Source organism: Pteronotus mesoamericanus, unplaced genomic scaffold, assembly GCF_021234165.1.
Source record: "Pteronotus mesoamericanus isolate MK-2021 breed Mesoamerican mustached bat unplaced genomic scaffold, CSHL_Meso_final contig_75, whole genome shotgun sequence".
NCBI classification, from domain to species: Eukaryota; Metazoa; Chordata; class Mammalia; order Chiroptera; family Mormoopidae; genus Pteronotus; species Pteronotus mesoamericanus.
Genome location: NW_026555249.1, coordinates 4,130,880 through 4,152,067, shown reverse-complemented (window position 1 = coordinate 4,152,067; position 21,188 = coordinate 4,130,880). Strand labels below are relative to the sequence as shown.

Below are 21,188 nucleotides of genomic sequence, written 5' to 3'. Positions count from 1 at the left end.
TTTGTCCATTCACCAGTTAAACATTTTGGTGTTTATTATGAAAAATCCTGCTTGAACATTTGGGGACAGATTTTTGTGTGGATGTATGTTTTCATTTCTCTTGAGAATAAACCTACGACTGGAGTTACTGGATCATTTGGTAGCTCTATCTTAGTATTTTGGGGAACTACAAAACTGTTTTCCATAGTGGTGTTCCATTATTATTTTGTTAGAAGTTCTTTTTTTATATTTAATTTAGACCAGCTTTGTTGAATTATTCAGATAGAAAATAACAGTAATATTGACAAAACAAATAACGTGCATTTGGATATCCTTTAGTCCTTTCCCTACCAAGTTCTTCGTGTGTGTGTGTGTGTGTGTGTGTGTGAATTGATTAAAAGAATAACATTCAATGCCTATATAAAAAACATATCTTTTAGGTTATCAGTGTTGATAATTAGTTCCATATTGAGGATTAAAAATGGTGGGTTGTAAGAATGGCCTAAGGAAGAGAGTCTCTTCTGCAGCCGTTCACATTTGTGTGTTTTAATTACAGATTCAGTTTCAGATAACTCAGACCTTGAGCCTTAGGCAGGAGTTGCAGCCTTGGGCGGGTGGGCCTCTCCCTGGAGGGTGGAGAATGGAGCTGTGAGGGCGGGGCTGCTGGCACCGGAGGCCTTGCGGAGCCTTCCAGGTTGTTGTTAGTCTTGACCATCATGATACTGAGTCTTTTTTCCACTTTGAGCTTTCAATCAACTGTTATTATCTTGTTTTAATTAGGACTTCTGTTCAGAAATACAATTCGGTAAGAAAAGGACTGGTAGTATTATGGGATTAAATAAAACAAGTTCCTAGAAAATGAAGCCACATGGCCTTGTTTTTTTTTCTTTAAGGCATCCATAATAAACATTCTTGATTGTCTCAGTATATTAATACTACTGAAGCCAGAGAATGCCACCTAAAATTGAACTTTTGAATAGAGTTCTCCCTGGTGTTTGGAAAAACATTAACTAAGTTCGTGCAGTGTTTACATGTTTCCTGGTGGTTGCTTTGTGTTCTGATGCATTTCTGCACATGCAAATCATGGCATTGTTTAATTCAAGCTCTGTGTTTCTGTTTGCTTTCAGACTGACAGGCCAACTGTTATAGAATATGATGATCATGAGTATATCTTTGAAGGATTTTCTATGTTTGCACACGCCCCCCTGACCAATGTAAGTATGGGCTCATTCTCTGGCTCCCTCTCTCCCTGTCGCCCTTCCTCCCCTGCCTTGCATCAATTTCCCTTCATCTGGCTTCTGACATGTGCCTTGTGTCCCTGTGCATGGGAAGTCTGTGGCAGTGTGTCAGATGGGAGCGTGACATGTGCTAATGAGTCACAGGTTCGGTCCACATTAAACGGTGCAAGTAAATGTGTCAGAATAACCTTTTGAGAGTGTGAAAGACTGAAAAGGAAGGGTAAACTGTGGAGTAACGTGTCAAAGCTATTTTGGGTTGGGTGTCCTTCAAAAGAAAGTTGGAAAGTTTTAAGAAGAAGCTGCTCTTGAGTCTCTGAGCAATAGAAAAAGAAGTAGAGCTGGTTTAGGGCCTGGGGAGCCTGAATTAGTTTCATACAGTTTTCTGCTTTTGAATCCCAGGCATATGTCTTCTTTAAGAGACTTTGTCTGACATACAGATCTATGTTATTTTTATACAGGTATTAAGGCTGCTCTGTTAGTAATCGGTTCAAATAGAAGTTCTGTGTCTAAGTCAAAATCTTGGTCTCAAAGCTGGCAGTCTTGGGAATTCTGTTACTTATTCTGTACTCCAGCTGGACATTGGGTGGATTTGCTGGCAGCTCAGGAAGAGAGTTGGGGCAGTGTTCTTTACCCGGTCCAGACAGCGTCATAAAACTTAATGAGTTATAGCTGTGGTGTATCCATGTCAAAATAGAATGTTTTTAATCCTTTCTGGTTTGGTTACAATATGCAGTTTGAGAAGTTATTTTAGTACTGTTTACTTAGAAATTGAAATTCTGTTCCTTTGGAGAGTAAAGATTCAAATCTTTGCCAAACCTTAATCCTTTCCCTAATTCTCTTTTTCTTTATAAGTGGACATGATTCCATAGTGGTGATACTAGTTTAAACAGGTTATTTTCTTAATGAGATTGGTTTTATTCCACAGTATATTTTATCCTAGACAGTTTTCTTTGAGAAGATACACGTCATAAATGTAAAAATAAAATCATTTGATAATACATACCACATTTACCTTCAGGGTGTACTATAATATAGAAAAGGGTATAATATCGGATCTTTTTTTTTTTTGAGGTCTCATTGTATTAGTTTCAGGTGTATAACATAATGATTCAATGTTTGTATACATTGTGAAATGATTACCACAGTGAGTCTAGTTAGCATTTGTCACTTTCCATAGTTACAGACTTTTCTGTAGGACTATTTTTAAGCAATCTGTATGAAAAGGCACTAGAAGGTTTTGGAATTTTGTTGGTTTTGTTGTCTTTATTTAAATGTCTCAGGCACTCAGACCCTTTGTCACACCAAATCTAGCCCTAGAATAGGAAAGGCTTTTAAAAGTCCCGTAGTCAGACTTCTCCTCCCTAAAGCCTGTCTCTCTTTTCTTCCCCCTCAGAGGATTCGCAGCTACAAACAATTTAGTTACCATGAAAATATTAAAAAATGTCTGTCATCTTATTTTCTAATGCTCTAGAACTAGCGTAGATCTTATTTTAACTATCAGGATCTCACCTTGGTCAAAGAGGGAAAGCAGTTTGGCTGCAGAGAGACCAAGCTTTTACACATTAGTGAATTTCACTTACTATCTTTATGATTTGACGTTTCAGTCTTTATAAGCCTTGATTTCTCTTAGAGGTATTCGTTTTAGCAATAGGCTTTTATAAAAAAAAAACATTAGATGACACATGAAAAGTGTTTATCATAGAGAGCTTGGCATACAATAAATATTGCACTTCTCATTTTGGGAAAGATGTCAGACAGGTCTGGATTTGCATCTTTCTCCTGATCCTTTGCTTTTTTTTTTAAGCTAATTTTTAGTATTTATATGACTCTGGACAAGTGATTCTTTGAGTGTTATTGCAATAAAATCCCTTAGCATTGGCACTGAGAGGCCATTAATGCTAAATTAATTGCATTTGTTACTGTTATTGTAAGATTTTAGGACTGAAAAATTCCTGGCTTCATATATTTTATATAAAAATATTCAAGTTCTCCAAATTTGAGAACTTAACTCTGTAATGAGAAGATAAGCCCCATCATTTATGTTAGAGATGTTGATAAAATAAATCGAGTTTTAAGCTGAGTGTTGTACAGTTCATAGGAATTAGATCCATCAAAGGCCTCTTGAATTTGAAATGGCCTCCCAAGAAAAGGAATTATTAAATCACTTTACTGATCTGACTCATACTGTTGCTAGAGAGAGCACATCAGCAAGAATGGCATGCAAATGATTGTAACGTTAGAATCTCAACCAAATCTAGTTCTGACAAGTTCTCTTAAGGTCTGCCTGAATCGAAGTGGATTGAAAGCCTTGTTGGCTAAGTATAGAGTGTTCTGGGAGAATTGAATCCTTTTATGTAGTACATTTACTATATACTTAAAATACCTGCTATCACTAAGGTCTTTGACAACATAGCTACACATATCAGATGCGTAGTGTTTTATCCTGTCCTCAGAAGAAGCCCCGTGATCACTTCCCTCCTGCCTCTGCTGGCTTTCCATTTCCATTCGCCCCTCTGCCTTGGGTTTGGTCACTTAGTGCCTGGAAGTAGTAGAGTTAGAATGTAGATGTTTAGGGAGGGTTTTTTGCTTGGTATGATGAAAAAGGAGTTAGTACCAGTCAGCATCCAAAGATGTTTTAAGAAATGATGGTAGGTATATATATTATTTGATTAGCCAGTGAAGCTTCCAATCAATTGAGCTTCCCATAATGTAAGAAAATGACAAGTTCTGCCTCTTAGAGATGAAAGTTTGAAAGGAAAAGGAGATCCTGCCTTTCCAACGCGTGTGTCTGGGAAGGGCTCAGGCGGTGCGGGTGAGAGTCGAAGAGGAAATAAAGCGCATGTATAGGAGAAGAGGTCACAGAAAGCATCCCCAGAAGTGATTTTAATTGAAATGATGTAGGGAAGGGATCATAACTTGCATGAATCACCCACAAGAGTTGCTTTTGCGCATGGTAGAAGGCGTCAGGTTTACACTTTGGCTCGGTCTCTCCCTGCCTCCTTGACCCTTCCCAAGGGCTCTGGTCCTTTTCTCTCCTGTGCATGTTCTGATCCCCACCAAAGTGGTATCTATAGCTGTGACAGACGGCTCTCGGCTTCACACTCAAACTCACATGGCCTGGCGGGCGCGCCCACCCCCACGTCCTCTCAGGTACTCATCCTGCGCCCGTGCGAAACCGAACTCACCGTCAGCCCCACATACCGAGGTTGAACGCTCGGGGGATACCCTCTGAGTTTCTCTGTGTTAATGTCACTGTGATGTGTCTGGTCATTTAGTCCCTAAACCTAGAAAATTTTCCCTCTTCTTTCTTCTCTCTCACTTCCATATCAGGTCGGTCCCTGTATATTTCAGTAACATCTCTTATGTTTAAAAATTTCCCCTTCTTTCCAGTCTTCTCTTCTTTTGGCTCCTGCACTGTTTCATTAGACTCCAGTCTGATCTTACGGCTTCCTGCCTTGCCCCCCTCGGAACCATCCCCACAGTGTTTACATAGCGACTCATCCAACACGTCAGCTAGGATGGCCTCTCCCTGAACGTGCTCGAGTGACTTCTCATTGCCATAGGATAAGCCCCGGATCCTTAACGTTGTTTATAAAATTTGCATTTTATAGTTCATACTTTCCTGTCAAGCATCACCTTCTCTCTCTCTCTCTCTGTGCCCTTTACTCCCGAAGGGCTAGATCACCTGTGATTCTCCCAGCTCCCTTTTGTCTGTGTTGCTAGAAGCGAAGTATCTACTCTTCCCCAACCTAATTTTTCTGGGTGACCTGGAAAATCACTCCCCATCTTTGGAGACTCAACTCAAATGTTACCTCCTTTGGTTCTTTTGAACTTTATAAGAAGTTCAAAAGAAGTTACCTCTGTTTGCATAGTTGTTTTTTAATTGTACTTATAAGTTACATTGTACAATACGCTGTTGATATTTGCTTACATGCCTTTCTTCCTCCTTTAGAGCCTTACTTTTTAAAAACAGTAGGAGCTGTGACTTATTTTAGAGTAACTATGAACCTAACATTGTTGTTAACAAAGACCAGGTATTTAAAAAATATGAGTAATGCCCAAATTTGTAGCTCTCAAATCATTTTTAAATATAGAAATAAAAAGAACTTGAAATGATAGTGGACTTAGCTTGTTGCTTCAGTTGGTTTGGAGCTCATTACCACAAGAAGGTTGACTGTGGATCTCTTATTAAAGTTAATTATGAACTTTACTCAAATTAGCCATTATCTTTTAAAAAAATGAAAAAGCACCTAAGAACTAAATTTCATTTCTGAGAAAAAGATTTCCAGTAGATGGCATTATAAGACTATTTTTGTTTTTCTTACCATTCCTTTGACTGGTAGAAGTAAAATTTGTTTCTTTCTGGGTGCTGTGGTTTGTAAAATGATTACATTTATATAAAATCATCTTATGGACAGATTGAACAGCCAGAAAAGCCTACTTAACACATCTCCAGGGCTCCTGGTCTGTTATTTTCCCCAGCTGGTCAGCCAAGCTGCCACAGGAAACTCCCGCCCTCCCTTTCTGGTTCCTCCCTCCATTCAAAAACATACTTATGGAAAGCCTATTATGTCTAGATACCAGGCTAGTGTCTGATGACACAGCGGTAAGACAGGACAGATTCGGATTTATTTAACATGACCCTGTCTTCATTTTCACATGGACCTTGAGTATTAGAACGGGGGTGGGGGGGAGGGCGCGTGTGTGTGTGTGTGTGTGTGTGTACGTGTGTACGTGTGTATGTACACACGCACGCACACAAGATTTTCGACTCCCTGGCTATTGGTTACCTTAGGCAGGGTGCCTTAGTTTCCCCCCCTGTGCCAGGGGGATAGTAGGTGGACCCATCTCATAGGAGTGGTCACATGAGTGGGAGTATGCGAAGCATTAGAATGGTGCCTGGCTCAATAAATGCTGACAATTATTGTTTGTATTATCCTTTATTATTGTTGTTATTACCATGGTTGCCTTTGCTCCAGAGCCGGATAGGCAGCATGACTTGTGTGCACATCAGTGACTGAGGAATCTGTAACTGACGAGTGGTCTGCCTGCTATCCCTCATCTGCCTGAAGAGCCAAAGTTCCAAACAATTTTGAAAACCCAAGAAAAAGAAGCATTTAAATGTGGCTTTATTAATTCTTTAGAGGCAATTTGTTTGGTTTTAATGGGTTCTTGTCATGTTTGTGTTGCTCATACAGTTCATTAAGCACCAACATTATGCAGGTTTCCTGTAGAGGCTGGGCCAGCTGGGTTCTTGCCATTAAATCCAGCAGTTGTGGTCAAGCGTTGTGGGCATCGTTGTTAGCGGCTTAGATTAAGTGCAACCTTCTCATTTGGCTCATGGCCTTTGGGTCAGGCAGAAAACACGTGTGCTACGTGAGTCTGCAGGGATGCTGTTGCGGAACTGAACCTCTCCTTATTATTGCAGATTCCACTGTGTAAAGTAATTAGATTCAACATAGACTACACGATTCATTTCATCGAAGAGATGATGCCTGAGGTAAGGCAGAAGATTACCTAACAGCTTTGCTCTTTTGTTTATTCCACACTTACATCATTAAAGCACTGGGCTTGGCCAGCTCTGGCTTATGGCCCCGGGAATACCCTTAAAGTATTGTGTTCACTGTTGAAAGGGTTGGTGAGATACATAGGGTTAAAATTCAGGTCATTTTTCAACTTTTGAACCCTTGTTTTGCATCTACTGATAGTAACTTTACATTCGGTTCTAGTTTGTTTTGGATAGAGGACAGATTTTGATTACTGGCTGTTATCAGAGGAAATGAGAATAGTGAAACTGAATCTGATAGCTGTTGGAATAATCTTATTCATTATCTCCAATGACAAGATCAATGCTCGGTTCATTTTTCTTCCCATATATTTACATATTTTTCCTAATTGTTTTTCATTGCAGATGCTCAGCAGCAGATTTATCTAAATATATGCGAGAGGTTTAAAATTCCAAAGCAAGATTAATGTGAATCTCAGAATGATTCATTGCCTGATCTTGAATTTAGTGATGTCAACAAATCACACTAAGAAATAACAACTAGACAGCAAACAAGCTTGTACACTTAACCTTGTGTTGGAGTTGGGGTCGATTTCCTGAGCCCCTGGCTCTTCTCGCAAACCTTGTTTAACAGTGTAGCTCTGTCACGGGCAGCCGAGCACCAGGGGGAATTGATAAGCATGACACACATGCTTAGTTTGCACCTATTTCATTTGAAGCAAGGCCTGGTAATTCTACCTGTCTTTCAAAAAGAATTAAAGAGAAAGGGCTACCCTTTCATTCTCTAGCTTAAAAGAGCTTTTTGCTTCCTTTTGAATTTTAAGGTCATAAGCCTTCATTTGCTATTGTAAAGGTTTATGACTCTGGAGTTATCTCACTCTGGGTGATTTATGAACCTGAGCAAAACAAATAGGAGGAAGAATTATGAGACAAATCTTACTTGCATATATATCATGTTAAGCTTGTTTACAGGAGAAATTTTGGTACAAAGTTTTGTCTTTTTTCGGAGCCCATTATTTGCCTTCATTATGAATTTCCACTTTTGGGGCACGAAAGGCCTCTGTGCTCCGGTGCTCCATTTGCGTGACCCCAGGGGGTGTCTGGGGGTGACAGTGGGCAGGGGTGGGGCGGGGGGGGACGAGCCCCTCAGAGCCTGTGGGAGGCGGGGGGTGATTTGAGTGAACCAGAAGTCCCCAGGAGAATTCTGATTTTATAACTGGGTTAGAAAAATAAGACATAAAGAAGACTTTAATTTTTCGGTTTCACATCATTTTACTTATATGTTGGGAAAGACTGAGGTCACATTTTCTTAGGAATCCTAATGCCACTGTTGCCTACTTCATTTGTGTCGCAAGCCAGGGAACTGGGACTTACAGGACAGTGGTCAGACTTCTTAGGAAATCCCATGGTTTTCCTATAGTTTCAATAGACACTTTTTAAGACACTTGACTGGAACAAGCTGAACCTTTAGTTAAGGTTGAGGTATATATTTGCAGTTCTATAGTAATTTCATTTTGGTTTATCTTTCAGAACTTTTGTGTGAAGGGACTTGAACTATTTTCCTTATTCCTATTCAGAGATATTTTGGAATTATATGACTGGAATCTTAAAGGTAAATGATAGAATTCAAAGAAAAGTGTAATGCTTACAGAACGTTGTGCTATAGAGGGGGCAGGAACATAGTTGACATTTTTAATTTTTGAAATACCTGGGGGAAAGTGTGGCATGAGTAAGTTCTTACGGATCTTACTTTAATACAACCCGATGGTGTCTGTTGCATAAGATCTCTATTACGCGTCACCTAACTGACATGTGAGGAGATGGTATCAGTTATTATCAGTAATTACCTTGATTTATGTGTATTGGGAAGAATCTCATTAGTTAATATTTTAAACCTATTGAGCTTTGCTGTAATAAACTTCCAAAGATAATAGTTTATTAAAACCAAACTTTGGTTAGCCCTCAAAACACAATTCCTACCCTGTGAGCTACGTTCAAAACTTGGTACTTGGATCTTGGATAATAGTTTATTCTTTTGGAGGTGTTTCTATTCCAGGAGACATTTACTTATTTAATTTCAAACAGAGTATTGATGAATGGCTTTTCAAATCAAGTTTTTAATAGTATTTCTCTCTTCTCCCCCTCAAGGTATATTGATTCAAATGGAAAGGAATTAAAACACAAGCATATTGTGTCATGCAGGAGTTCAGTTATAACAAAAATCTTTATATTTTGTGAATTTCTAAAAATAGTTTTGTCATATACACTGAGTAGCATATATCCTTGGGGCGCCCATTTCCCCCTTTCTTTGGGAAGTCCCCTCCCTTCGGGCTTCATCTGATGTGTACGGCAGTCACCACAGGGCAGATTCACCCATTAGGAAGAGAACTGGGTTTTTCAATCCCTTGCTGCTGCTGGGGTTTGTTTGTCATCATAATGAATCTTAGGAATTAAGTTGCCATGTTTGTTTTCTAAGGCTGTTCTATTTATTTCTTTCTTTCCTTTTCACTTGTTTGCTTTAGGTCCTTTGTTTGAAGACAGTCCTCCCTGCTGCCCAAGATTTCATTTCATGCCACGTTTTGTAAGATTTCTTCCAGGTAAATCTTTTGGCTTGTCAGGGACTTGTTGAAATAGTGCGTCTGAAAACAAGCCCACCCTTCTCCTTTCAATCTTTAGGGACAACTTTCCCACCACAGACACTGGTAATTCTCTACCTCTCGGGTCAGGCATATAAAAATGTAAAATTATACATTTTACATTTTATATCCCTGCATAATTTATGGTAGCCTCAAATTACATGAGCAATGGGAGAATTGATTGAAACATTTTGAAATTCCAATTGATAAAATATCATGCAAGTGTTAAAATCAATATGGAAAAATGCATGTAGCTTAAAAATGCATAGAATTAATTGGAGAACAATGATTATAAAATTTTATATACTATATATTTATAAGAATGATAAAAATTACTGTGGTAATTGTTGTAGTAATGTAGTGGTATTAAAGTTTTTTTCCCTATTTTTTGACATTTACTAATTTTATAGTGAAAAAATAAGAATTTATTCTCACTAAATGAAAAAATTTAACTATGATTTTTTTAAGCAATATTTTAACTGTTCTAAAATATTTTTTAAAAGGGTAGCTGTGAGATATGCCAATATTTAGCATTTTTAAAATAGTTGAGCCCTCTCTGCTATGGCTCAGTGGCCTGAGCACCGGCCTGCGAACCAGAAGGGTCACCAGTTCAATTCCCAGTCAGGGCACATGCCTGGGCTGTGGGCCAGATCCTCAGTTGGGGGCGTATGAGAGGCTACCACACACTGATGTTTCTTTCCCTCTCTTTCTCCCTCCCTTCCTGTCTCTATAAAAATAAATAAATAAAATCTTAAAAAAAAAATAGTTCGGTTTGTAATGAAATCTTTGGTGTCTTTTTGTTTGCAAAGTCTTCACCTCCCTAAATGAATTCATCCCTAGGGTCCCGTTCTGATTTCTCATTCACCGGTATTTCCAGTGACACCCTTCTATACTTCCAGCCTCTCTTGCCCTCAGTTTCTTTGCTTTTACTTGAATGTTCCCTTTTCTTCTTGTATAGTCACCTTTCTTTGCTTTGTCTCTTGAGTCCTGTGCTCTGACTTCTGTCTCTCAGCTCTGCTGGGCTCGGTGCCTTCTGCTAACCACCATCCTCCTTGGAAATGTCAATTTAACCGCTTGCCTTTTCTTCTCCTATATGTGGGCCACTCAGAGATGCTGGAGAAAAATATTTGGCTGCTGCGATAAATCTGCGATCTATAATTTCGGCTGTTGAGCTTTGCAGCGTGTAAGCTTTCTTCCCCTCTCTGCCTGTCAGCGGTTTCAGAAAGTTCGCTTTGTGCACCTGCTCTCCCCGCCAGGCCTGCTGTTCTCCTGGGAGAAGGACCCCCTTCTCCCCCAGGCCTCGGAACTCACCATGGAGCCTGTCCGACTCGGGTCCACTCACAGCTGGCTTCGCCTGGGCACCCCGCCCCTTCCAACCCCGTCCCTACCCGCTGAGAGGCAGCCTCCGAAAGACCAAATCCAGGGCCGTGCTTCAGTTTTAGCCTAATGTGGTACCTGGGCCCTTGACTTTGTCTGTCATCTGAGCTCTCCTTACTTTCCTCCCAGCCCCGATGCATCCCTTTGTGGCTTTTGTTTTTTGTCTATTCAGTCTAGCTTAGATTTTCCTCCAGATTTTGTCCTTTCTTCAATCCAGACACTCAGTCAGGAAGACTTATTTTTATTTTAGAATAGTGTTTTTCACTTTTTTAGTATTATTAATGTTTGCTTTGGAAAATGTATTCAAAAGCTTTCCTCCTTTATACATCTGGTTTTACTTTATTGAGAAGCCCTTTTTTCTTTTCAAGTGAATGTATTTCATAATGGAGCCGTAGCAGTGAACTTAATAGAAAGTGGTGTTAGAGTGAGTTTGTTGAAAAGCCTTTTCTTCACTATCTGTTTGCGTCTAGGCATTTTATGACCAAGCAAATCTGTAAGAGAAAGTAGACAGTTTTAGAATCATCATAAAGAAAAATCTTACGCCAGATACTTTGTGGGATTTTTATTCTCACAAAATGTTTTTCATAACTAGTTAGGGGTAACATGTTGTCATAAAAAAAAGTCTATTGATTTATTTTTCAAACACAATATATACTTTGAAAATACACATACTAAAGAAACCTTGGAGATTTCAGTATGAGCATCCAGTTGGCCAAGCAGCATTTATTGAAATGGGCTTTTTTTTTTTGTTTGTTTGTTTCACAGAATTGAAGTAATATCTCCGCCCTTAACTGGGTTGACTTGGCGTTTGTGTGCGCACGCGTGTAGGTAACAGCAATACAAAGGTGTATAGAGTAGAAAGAACCCCTTTTCTTGATGTGTGAAAATGAGTAGGTGCTCTAAGTGGTTTGATTTGTATTTGTTTTAACCTGTATAGGAAGAATTAATGCTTATATCTTTCAGTGGGCTAATACTCGGTGTGTTACACAGCTTGTATTTCTTTAGAGGCATTCTCTATATAAATACACCGCCTCAGTTTTTAAAACCTATATAGAATTCCATAGTATGAATATACATTAATTGTTTTGATAATTCCTCTAGTGAAGACTATTTTGGAGGCCTGTCTTTCCCCATTATATAAGTACTTCAGGAAGAGTGCATCTACTCTTCGGTATTTATGTCATTGTTTCTGTAAGGCAAAGTCCTAGAAGTGAAATTATTTGTTATGACAGTATGCACATTTTAAATTTGGAAAGATACTGGCCAAGCTCTCTCTAAAAGGACTCAATTGGTAGTTGTAACCTGCATTTTTAACAGTACCCATTTTCTGTGCGTCTGCCAGCGCTGAGTATCACTCGTCTTCTGTAGTTTTGTCTAATAGACACAAGGAAGCCTCGTTGTTAACACTGGCATATCGCTTGCTCCCCGAGAGTGAGCAGCTTTCGTATTTCCGGTATTTGTTCATGGTTCGCTCATTCTTATTTGCTATTCATTGATACCAGTTTATTACCTCTAATTGAAAGTCTGTCAAGCATCATACTTTTTCTTCAGTTCTCCAGTTGTTCTGAAGACGGCTGTCTCAGTTGCTTTATACAGATTTATTCAAAATTAAGCTTATGGTTTAAACCAAGTGTTAGTCAGTGAAGGTCAGTTTGTCAGAAGTGAAACAGTAGAACAACCCGTTTATTGAGATTCTAAGAATTTTTTCAATTTTTTTTCCCTATCCCCGCGTCCACTTTTAGTAGTCAGGCAGTTCACACGAACTCCCCTGGAGCCAGTTTAAAGTTTATTTTGGCTGTAGCCGGGGCTGGGGCACGACAGAAGTCAAGGGGGAGGCTGCACTGGCGGGAGGGGCCGTCCGTCGCTTCTGTCATCGCTGCGGTGACGCTTTGGAAATCCTGAATCGGTTCTGCAAATCGATAGTTGGACGTTGCCCGGTTCCGGAGAAGTGGTTCTCAGGGGTGGCCGACAGAGCGAGAGGGTGGGGAGCGCCTCTGAATTCCGGCGAGAGGCGAGAGTGGTTTGCAAACAGCATTAATTCAGATGACATCTTAAGATGACTTTATATTTGGAAAGTTTAGAAAATACCTGTTAATACAAATTTTCAAACATGAAGATCATGTAAAGGCATCTTATTAGGAGTCTACTGGAGATGTAGTGATGTAGCTATTCAGTTATTCTCTGTGTAGGGAAAGAGGAAGGCATGTTTGTATTTCTTAAAATTGAGTGTTAGACTGCTGAGAAATACTTGTGTAACCAGCCGTATTCTTAACACAAATTCCCTAACAAATTGCCCTCCCCCGCAAAGAACCATATAAATAATCAAGCAATATAAACGGAGAGAATTGGGTCTCTAAGAAACAGTTTATAAAGTCTGTCAGTTCGTTAATGACTGTCCAGATTCATTCCCTGAAACACAAACTCCAGTTCTTCCCGAATAATGAGCCGTTGTCACGGGGCCAGCCCCGGTGCTGGCGTGGCTCCTGCTAACCTTAGCTTCCCCGCTCTGATTTCTCATTTGTATCATGTCCTATTTATCTCAGCCAACGAGATAAAAATTACTTCTTAGCCCTCGGTGACACAGTTCCATAAATCCCCAACATAAACATGGAGCAAAGCAGACACACCAAAAGAGCCAATTCATTAACATTAGTAAATTCATGGCAGTCTGTGAGCAAGTGGCCATGTTATTTATCTGCTTCAGAAAGTCATTCCCCAAATATTTATGAGCGTCTTTTTGCTGGGCTGGGTAGGAGGAGGCAGCCCATGCTGGGCTCTGGAGGGCTGTCTAGTCTTGTCTACCTGTCCTTGTATTTCTGGAAGGGTTGCTCCCCGTTACTGAACCTGGAGCTGTGCCTCAGTTCCCCTCCTTAGGTTGTCTGCCCTGGGTTTCTACTGTTTCACAGTGGTAAACATCTACCTTTTTTAAGTTTTAGGTGCTATTTTCAATATTTAGCAGATTTCAACATGAGTTTACACTTTCTCCTTCAGCATTACCAACTTTGCACTTGGTGTGTGCATGCGCGCACGCGCGTGTGTTTTCTTTTAAAGTTTTCCAGTTTCTGTGCTGTTGTAAAACCCCTCCTGCATGGGCAGCTTCGCACCCAGACTCCGTGGAAGCATCCCTATGGGCATCATTGGCCTCTTTAGCTTGCGGGTATTATCCTGAATTAGGCAGTACCCCTGGTTTGTAGGCTTAAGTGTTTTCTTCTCCTGGCAACACTTGGTTTTTCAGTCTTTTTGCTTTAAATTCAATGTCTCTACTCTGTTTCACTTTTATTTGACGTGCTGTGAAGCCAGCCCTCTGGAACTGCTTGTGGCGAGATTCTAGGGCTATTTTTTGTATACTTGGCGTTGCATCTGTTGGCTCCATCCATTGTGCACCAACCAACCTCTTCAAGTAAAATCTCAAACTCTTTTCTGATCTTCATGGGAAAACAATCCTCTGCTCCTTCTTATGGTACCCTGGGCTCCTGCGGTCTACTTATTGGCCCACGGTGCTCTTTAGTAATCTACCAAATACGAGGTCATGAGCCAAATACTATTTTACTCTTTCTTTTGTTGGTGGTTCCTAGTGAATCTAGTCAGAGTGGCAGCTCTTCCTTCTCCAGGCTCCCCAGGTTCCCTTTGTCCCTGCTGTTCTGAATGGATACCCATGCAGTGTAAGGCGACGTATTCCAGCCTGAGGCTCCCCTTGCTCACTTGCTCATCTCAGGGCCCCTAGAAGCAGAGGTGAGTGTGGGCTCACATTGGCAATGGATGTTTAGACAGGCCGGCATTGGGCTCCTTTGCAAAGAGGGAAAACCTCATTGAGGAAGACGTGTCACATGCAGGCATGCAGAAATGTCTTGAGACAAACTCTGAGACATAGGTCCTTAATTATGGAAGTTTGTTAATCAAAGGTGATCCCTGGGTCTAAGGCAGATGTTTCATAATGAGGCAGAAAAAATTTCACTGCTGTGAACAATAATCTGAATCAGTAGCTAGAACAAGTCCTTGTGTGAGTAGATTGTATTTTGCATTTTAGTCATTTCTTGGTTAAGAGAACTCTGTTTTCAGAGTGTTTTATACAAAGATTCCTCTAGGAATTGTGATTAATCATTATTGCTCTATGCGCTTCATGAGGGCCTAGACCTTATGTTTTTGTTTGTATTTTTTTCCCCCTGATTGTGATATGGGTCCACACATAGTGTTTTTGTTTGTATTTTTTCCCCCCTGATTGTGATGTGGGTCCACACATAGTGTTTTTGTTTGTATTTTTTCCCCCCGATTGTGATGTGGGTCCACACATAGTGAGTGATGGGTCCATAATGCTGAAAAACATGCTCCCCTCTGAGAATAAAGCCCAGAGTTCTTGCTGTGCTCCGGGAAGCTTTGCAGGAACGGACCTCCTTGCTGCCCCTCTCACGCCCTCCTCACTTCACTCCACCTGCCCTGGCCTCTTCGCCATCCCAGGAACACGTCAGTCTCGCTCCACCTGTGACTTGCGATGCTTCCTCTCACCCAGACCGTGGTTTTCTCCCAGATTGCTGCGTGGGGGGGCTCCTCTGCTTCTCTCCAGTCTTTGCTCCCGTGGCACCTCCTCATGGACACCTTACTTGACCACCCATTTAAACATAGCTGCAGCCCCTGGCCCAGTCTGACTCTCCTTCATGTACTCCTCTCGACCTGATCTGTTGTATGGTTTTAATCGACCTGATCTGTTATGTGGTTGTTTATTGGCTCTTTCTCTCCACTGGGATATGAGGGGCTATGGCGATTTAGATCACCACTGTGTTCCCAGCGTCTAGAAGAGTGCCCGCTACACAGTAGGAGCTCAGTGAATATTGAATGAATAAACACGTATTCAGATGAATTGAATGCATGCGTGCCTACACAGGCAGTAGCTCTGTAGCAGCGATGCCTTCTAGCTTCAGAGTAGCATCTACAATTAAAAAAAAACCACACAAATCAAAAAAAGAAATCTTGATCTTTATCTCTTCTTTCTCCCATGTGGTAGGCCTTTCAAGTTCTTAGCCCATATCAACTTTTATGAAAGTCTTTTACGCTTTTCTATTTTCTGGTACTCCCAGTTCCTTGGCCGTCACTAACCCCTCCAAGACAAGTAGGACACTGTCCCTTGTGTCCACCCGTCCCCGCCATCTTGGTTCCCTTGTTTCTCATTAAGCGTTTGACCCTATACTGCTGTCGCTAGCACACGTTGTGACCTGGGGAGGATAGTCATTGTCCTCTAACCCTTCGGGGCTGTTGTCTTTTCCCCTGGGTGGGCCTAAGCAAGGAGAAGGAGTGTGAGCGAGCTACACATATTGATCCAAAGACAAGGCAGAAGCCTGTGCACCCGAAATTAATGCCCACGTTAAATGAGTCTTTGGTTCATCAAGTACCAGATTAATTGGCTTTTTCCAAGGTACTTTAATTATGTCCTTTGTTGTTTTTACCTTCTGGACTTAGTGGTATGTGCTCCATAAGCCTCAGAACACTTGGTGTTTTTCCATGTACTAACTCCACAATCATCGTCATGATGTTAGTACAAGCTCTTTATTTAGGTCTATTTATCACGGCAGGTGCAGTGCATTAGCACCAAAAATTTAGACCATAACACAACAATAGTTTCATTGAAAACATCCATAAATATCCCCAAAGCTTAGAATTTCCTTAAGATAATAACATCTCTTCTAAAGAGCTTTCATCTGTTACCCTGGAGAGAATGATAAAATATTTAAATTCTGTATATCACAAACTGTGGTTCTTGAAGCTGGGTGGTTTTAAATTTATTTAGGTAGATACCTTTTCTCATATTCATACCTCAAATTTGGAGCCTTTTATCATTTATAACGTTGCTCTTACCATTTTAGTAAATGAGATGGTTTATGAGCACTGTTCATCAATGAAACAAATGGCTTTCAGATTATTTGGCACATGGTTGAACACTGTAAATTCTGTTACCTTTATATAAACGCTCGTTTGTCCCTGTTGTCTGATTTTCCTTATTCGGAGGATCAGCTGTTCACTGAGTGGCCTTATTTTTCATCTCTCTTCGCTGTCCCCCAAGATGGAGGGAAGGAGGTGCTGTCCATGCACCAGATCCTCCTGTACTTGTTGCGGTGCAGCAAGGCCCTGGTTCCCGAGGAGGAGATCGCCAACATGCTGCAGTGGGAGGAACTCGAGTGGCAGAAGTACGCGGAAGAGTGCAAAGGCATGATCGTCACCAACCCCGGCACGGTACGTCCTGGTGTCACTCGTTCAGAGACGGAGCCCCTCCTTTCCAGGTTTGAGTGTTTCAGAAAAACACTAACAACATTGTCAAAGGTTATGTACTTACTGCTTTTTATCCTTGCATAATTTTTAAGTGTTTATAGTAAATATGGAAAATATTAACAATGTAGGCATATTTGGTCCTAAGTTCATCTTAGTAAATTTATTTTGCTCATGATGGAGAATTTCAAAGTTTTTAGATATGTTCAGATCTGATTTTCCTCTAGGTATAAAAGTAATATATCTTCACTGTGGAAAATTAGGAAAATAGGAGAGCAGCCCAAAGAAGGCAATAAAAATGATCCCTAATTCCATTCTGCAAAGATGATACTATTCAGTTTTTTGGTCTCTTTAGGACAGATATATTTCATATTGTTTTGGCATCATACTATTAAATTATTATATTAAATATTAAATATTTATACCTTTTCCTCCTCATCCTTATCTAGAAACCAGCACAAATATCATTTCCCCATAGTCTTAAATTTGTTTAGGAGTGTAATAAAAAAAAGAAAAAGGCTCCTAAGTTATAAAATTAACTCCTTATTGTTGGGTACCTGGGTTGCTTCCAGACTTTTGCTGTAACAAATACTGTATTGCATTTGTATATGTGTTTATATGTGTTTATATATGTATATGTTTGTATCTTTGAATATTTGTCCATTTAATTCCTTAGGATGAAGTCCTATAAGTGAAATTAGTAGTGTGAATATATGAACATTTTAAGGTTTTGATACATATGTCAAGTACCTTCCAGAAGGGCTGTAAAATTTGCACTCTGACTAGAAGAACATGCAGTGCCTGTTTCTTCATGTTGGTTATACTATTCTAACAAAAAAACATTGTCAATTTGATAAGGAAAAATATTGTTTAGTTCAGTTTTGTATTTATTTTTGTTTCTAGGAAAAATCGATATTTAAAATGTTTATTGGCCTTTTATGTTTTCTTTTGATAATGGTCTATTAACATCCTTTGTCTAATTTTCTTTTGCATTATTTGTCCTTTGGACCTTTTTTAATCAATCAATTTATTGATCTTTTGCCATAATTATTACAAATATTTCCCATTTCTTTTGATTTATTATTTTGTTTTAAAATCACTTTTAAAGTTTAAATAGAGATATAAAAATTAAAAGGAAGAATTAAAAGATAACTAGTTTTATAAAGAAAATGCTGTTTTATAATTATTTTTTTCAAAAATTGTTATTGTTTCATAAAATCGTTGTATATTGGCATCTTATCAGGATAAGGTTTTCCAGAAATGGAGAATTAAAATATTTCCATGTAAAGAAACAGAGTAATCTATTTAAACAAAGCTGTTGTTTTAAAAAGGCTGCCAAACTGTTTAATAGCCATGATTCATAAAAATAAAAACTCTGGATCAACTTTTTGTAGCATGACAGTAACATCTGCACAAACAAAATGTTGCTATTTGCAAATCAAACATTCCAGCTAGTGCTGATTATTTTAAACAAATCTCGAAAATGAAAGTGCTCAATAAAAATGTTTTAAACATAAAACATCTTTAAAACTAAAAAAAAAAAAATCCTAGTTTTTATTTTTATATTTTAAGCTACATAAATAATTTGAAAGTCACTCTAAAAGAAACACGCAGGTCATAGCACTATGAGGGTATGGCTGTGAATTTAATTTTTCTTTTTTAGGCAGTTGCATAAATTTACATTTCTTCTGTCAGGTTTATAGCTGGGTCAGAAGATGGGTTGAGAGGATGGTAGACGTTATCTTTTCATCGTGGTAGGTCCGCTTCAAGTGTCGCATGGTTTACAGTGGACACTTTGGGAACACTTTTACCCTGGAGCTTTCTTTCATGGCATGGTTAAAATTTCCTGCAATCCCAGAATCATTTGGAGAGCTTTTAAAAGTACAACAGTGCCACGATGGACCCCTGCCCATATACTCTGGAGGGGCCCAAGGATCTGTAGTTTAAAAAAAAAACACCCCAGGAGCTTCTCATTCACTCATTGCTTGTTATTGAGCCAGTGGCGTAGAGGACATTTACTGCGTCGCCATGATCATCCTCCAGCTCCCTGCTGAGGGACAGCTACGTGAGCTGGTGTGAGCGAAGTGTGTAGGTTGTATGTGACGCTCGTCTGGGCGCATCTCATGGCATGTCCATGTGAAAGGAGTCTCTGAGGCATCTGTGAGCCAGTCAGTAAAAAAGCCAGCCAGGAAAGCCCATAGCGGGAGCTTTCAGGAGAAACTGTGTAAGTCATCGACATGTTTAAATGCACATGCTTGGCATGGCGTATGGCCAGTGTGAGGATAACAAGGAAACCAGGTTAGTCCGGCTGACAGGTTTATGTTGGAAAGTAATCAAATGAATTAAGAAAGGTAAATTTGGATACCAGGCTTTGGGACACTTCAAAGTTAATTCTTTTTTAGTACTTACCTAAAAATATATCAAAAGGAGGAAAATATCCTGGAAACCCAGTATCATTCAAACATCTTTCATTATTATGAGAATAAGGTAGGGTACATATGGCACTGCATTTCATCCTCTGCAGTACGTGCTTTGAAAGCTCACCCAAGGGTAAGGATATTGGGGAATTTATTAAATTTTCAGGCCCTTATGGTCACATTAATTACTTGATTGCTACAGAACTTAAAAGAATTAATCTCCCTCTCTTGGCACTTTGCCTCTGTTAGAGATTACTTTGGTCATTAGTAAGAATGATTTTTATTCTTCTGCAAGGATGGTATGACAGATATTGTAGGGTGTGGCCAAATTCTAGAACTTACTTCATTCCTGTCCCCCACCTGCATATATTTAGAGATGCTGTAGATATTTTAAATCACGATTTCCTCCTTGATACCATAGCATGGTGTTTAAAATCATGGAAACATGAATAATTCACTAGCATTTTTCAGCTGTGTATTTCCTCTTTTAAAAATGAATCTGGCTGCTTTGATGCACAAAATATTGGAAACAATTCTTAGACCTAAATAATGTGTTGTTACTTGTTGATAAGCACTTATATATTTTTATATTAGGTTATCTGTGACTGAAATCTTCTCTAGTTATTAATTTTGAGACCAGAGGTCAACTTTTAAGTTACTAGTAAAATTTTGATTAAATAACATTATGTTTTAAATGTGCTTTAAATATAAAATTTAAATACATTTAAATCTTAAATAATGTTTTAAAAACTTAAATGTAAGTTGTTTATAAACTACGGTGGATGAATTTACACAAATCCATTCATTTTGTCACCTACTTGGATTTGTCAGATGGCTAACTGGGGTACAGTTGTGGATAGGGTAACCAGCTTGTCCCAGCTGGTAACAAACTGGTTACCTGATCCACAGCTAAAAGCTGCTTCCCACTTTCAGCGTTAGAACCCTTCTGTCCTGGACAATCCAGGCCACCAACCAGACTCTAGTTATTGGTCATTGCTGTGCAACAGAATGAAGCTTATTGACCTCTGTGAGGATCAGTCCTGTCGCTTTTGGCTTTAAAGCAGCTGAGCCAAAGATCCCAGGATCTCCTAATAAGAATTTACTTACTAGGAGACTGCCCTTAAGCAAGAAGATTACTAAAACATTCTCTCCATGGTTATTTCACCTTCTTTTCACAAACTTAAGCTTTCAGGATGAAAGGTACTTTACGAATGGTTCCTCATATTTTAGTAACTCAAGAAGGAACTAGCTGTTCACTTTTTCCTTTATTAGACTTAAAACACAAAGCCATGAGACTCTCTATTAAAATAAAAATGGCCTACATGGACATAATAAGAGAAGCTTAACCATTTGGCCTTTGTATTACCATACCTTCTAATGTAAAGATGTGGAATTAAAGGAATGCATAAGGTACATAGAGACCTAATGGGGAAAAAAATTACAAAGAGGCACAGCTGCCTGTTATGCGTCCGGAGGAGAAGCAAGCTGTTAATTTGAAATGAGTAAGCCAGCGCATCTCTTCTCTGTAATCCTTCAGAGAAGTGGAATCCTTCCCCTGTGCCTTTGGAGAGGTTAAGGAAAAGTTATATCTGACCAGGTGTCCTTTCAAGAGTTTAATTTTTAAAGGTTTCTGTGTGGACTACAGAAAAGGACAAGATCATTGTTCATTACGCCAAATGGCACAGACTCATTTACAGGGATGACATTATAGTTTTTATATAGTATAGCTGCTATGATTAAAGGGTTTAAATGACATTTTCCCTTTGGGGATGAGGCTTTC

General features: G+C 39.4%; 1 protein-coding gene across 1 annotated transcript in view; it reads left to right on the top strand.

Annotated features, from left to right (window-relative positions):
- Positions 1–21,188, top strand: part of DROSHA (drosha ribonuclease III) — a 104,660-nt gene that overhangs the window by 30,356 nt on the left and 53,116 nt on the right. The window contains exons 11-15 of the mRNA XM_054583909.1: positions 1,107–1,193; positions 6,646–6,717; positions 8,254–8,335; positions 9,246–9,320; positions 16,789–16,958. Coding sequence (XP_054439884.1) covers positions 1,107–1,193; positions 6,646–6,717; positions 8,254–8,335; positions 9,246–9,320; positions 16,789–16,958 — 486 coding nt within the window. The remainder of the gene's footprint in view (positions 1–1,106; positions 1,194–6,645; positions 6,718–8,253; positions 8,336–9,245; positions 9,321–16,788; positions 16,959–21,188) is intronic.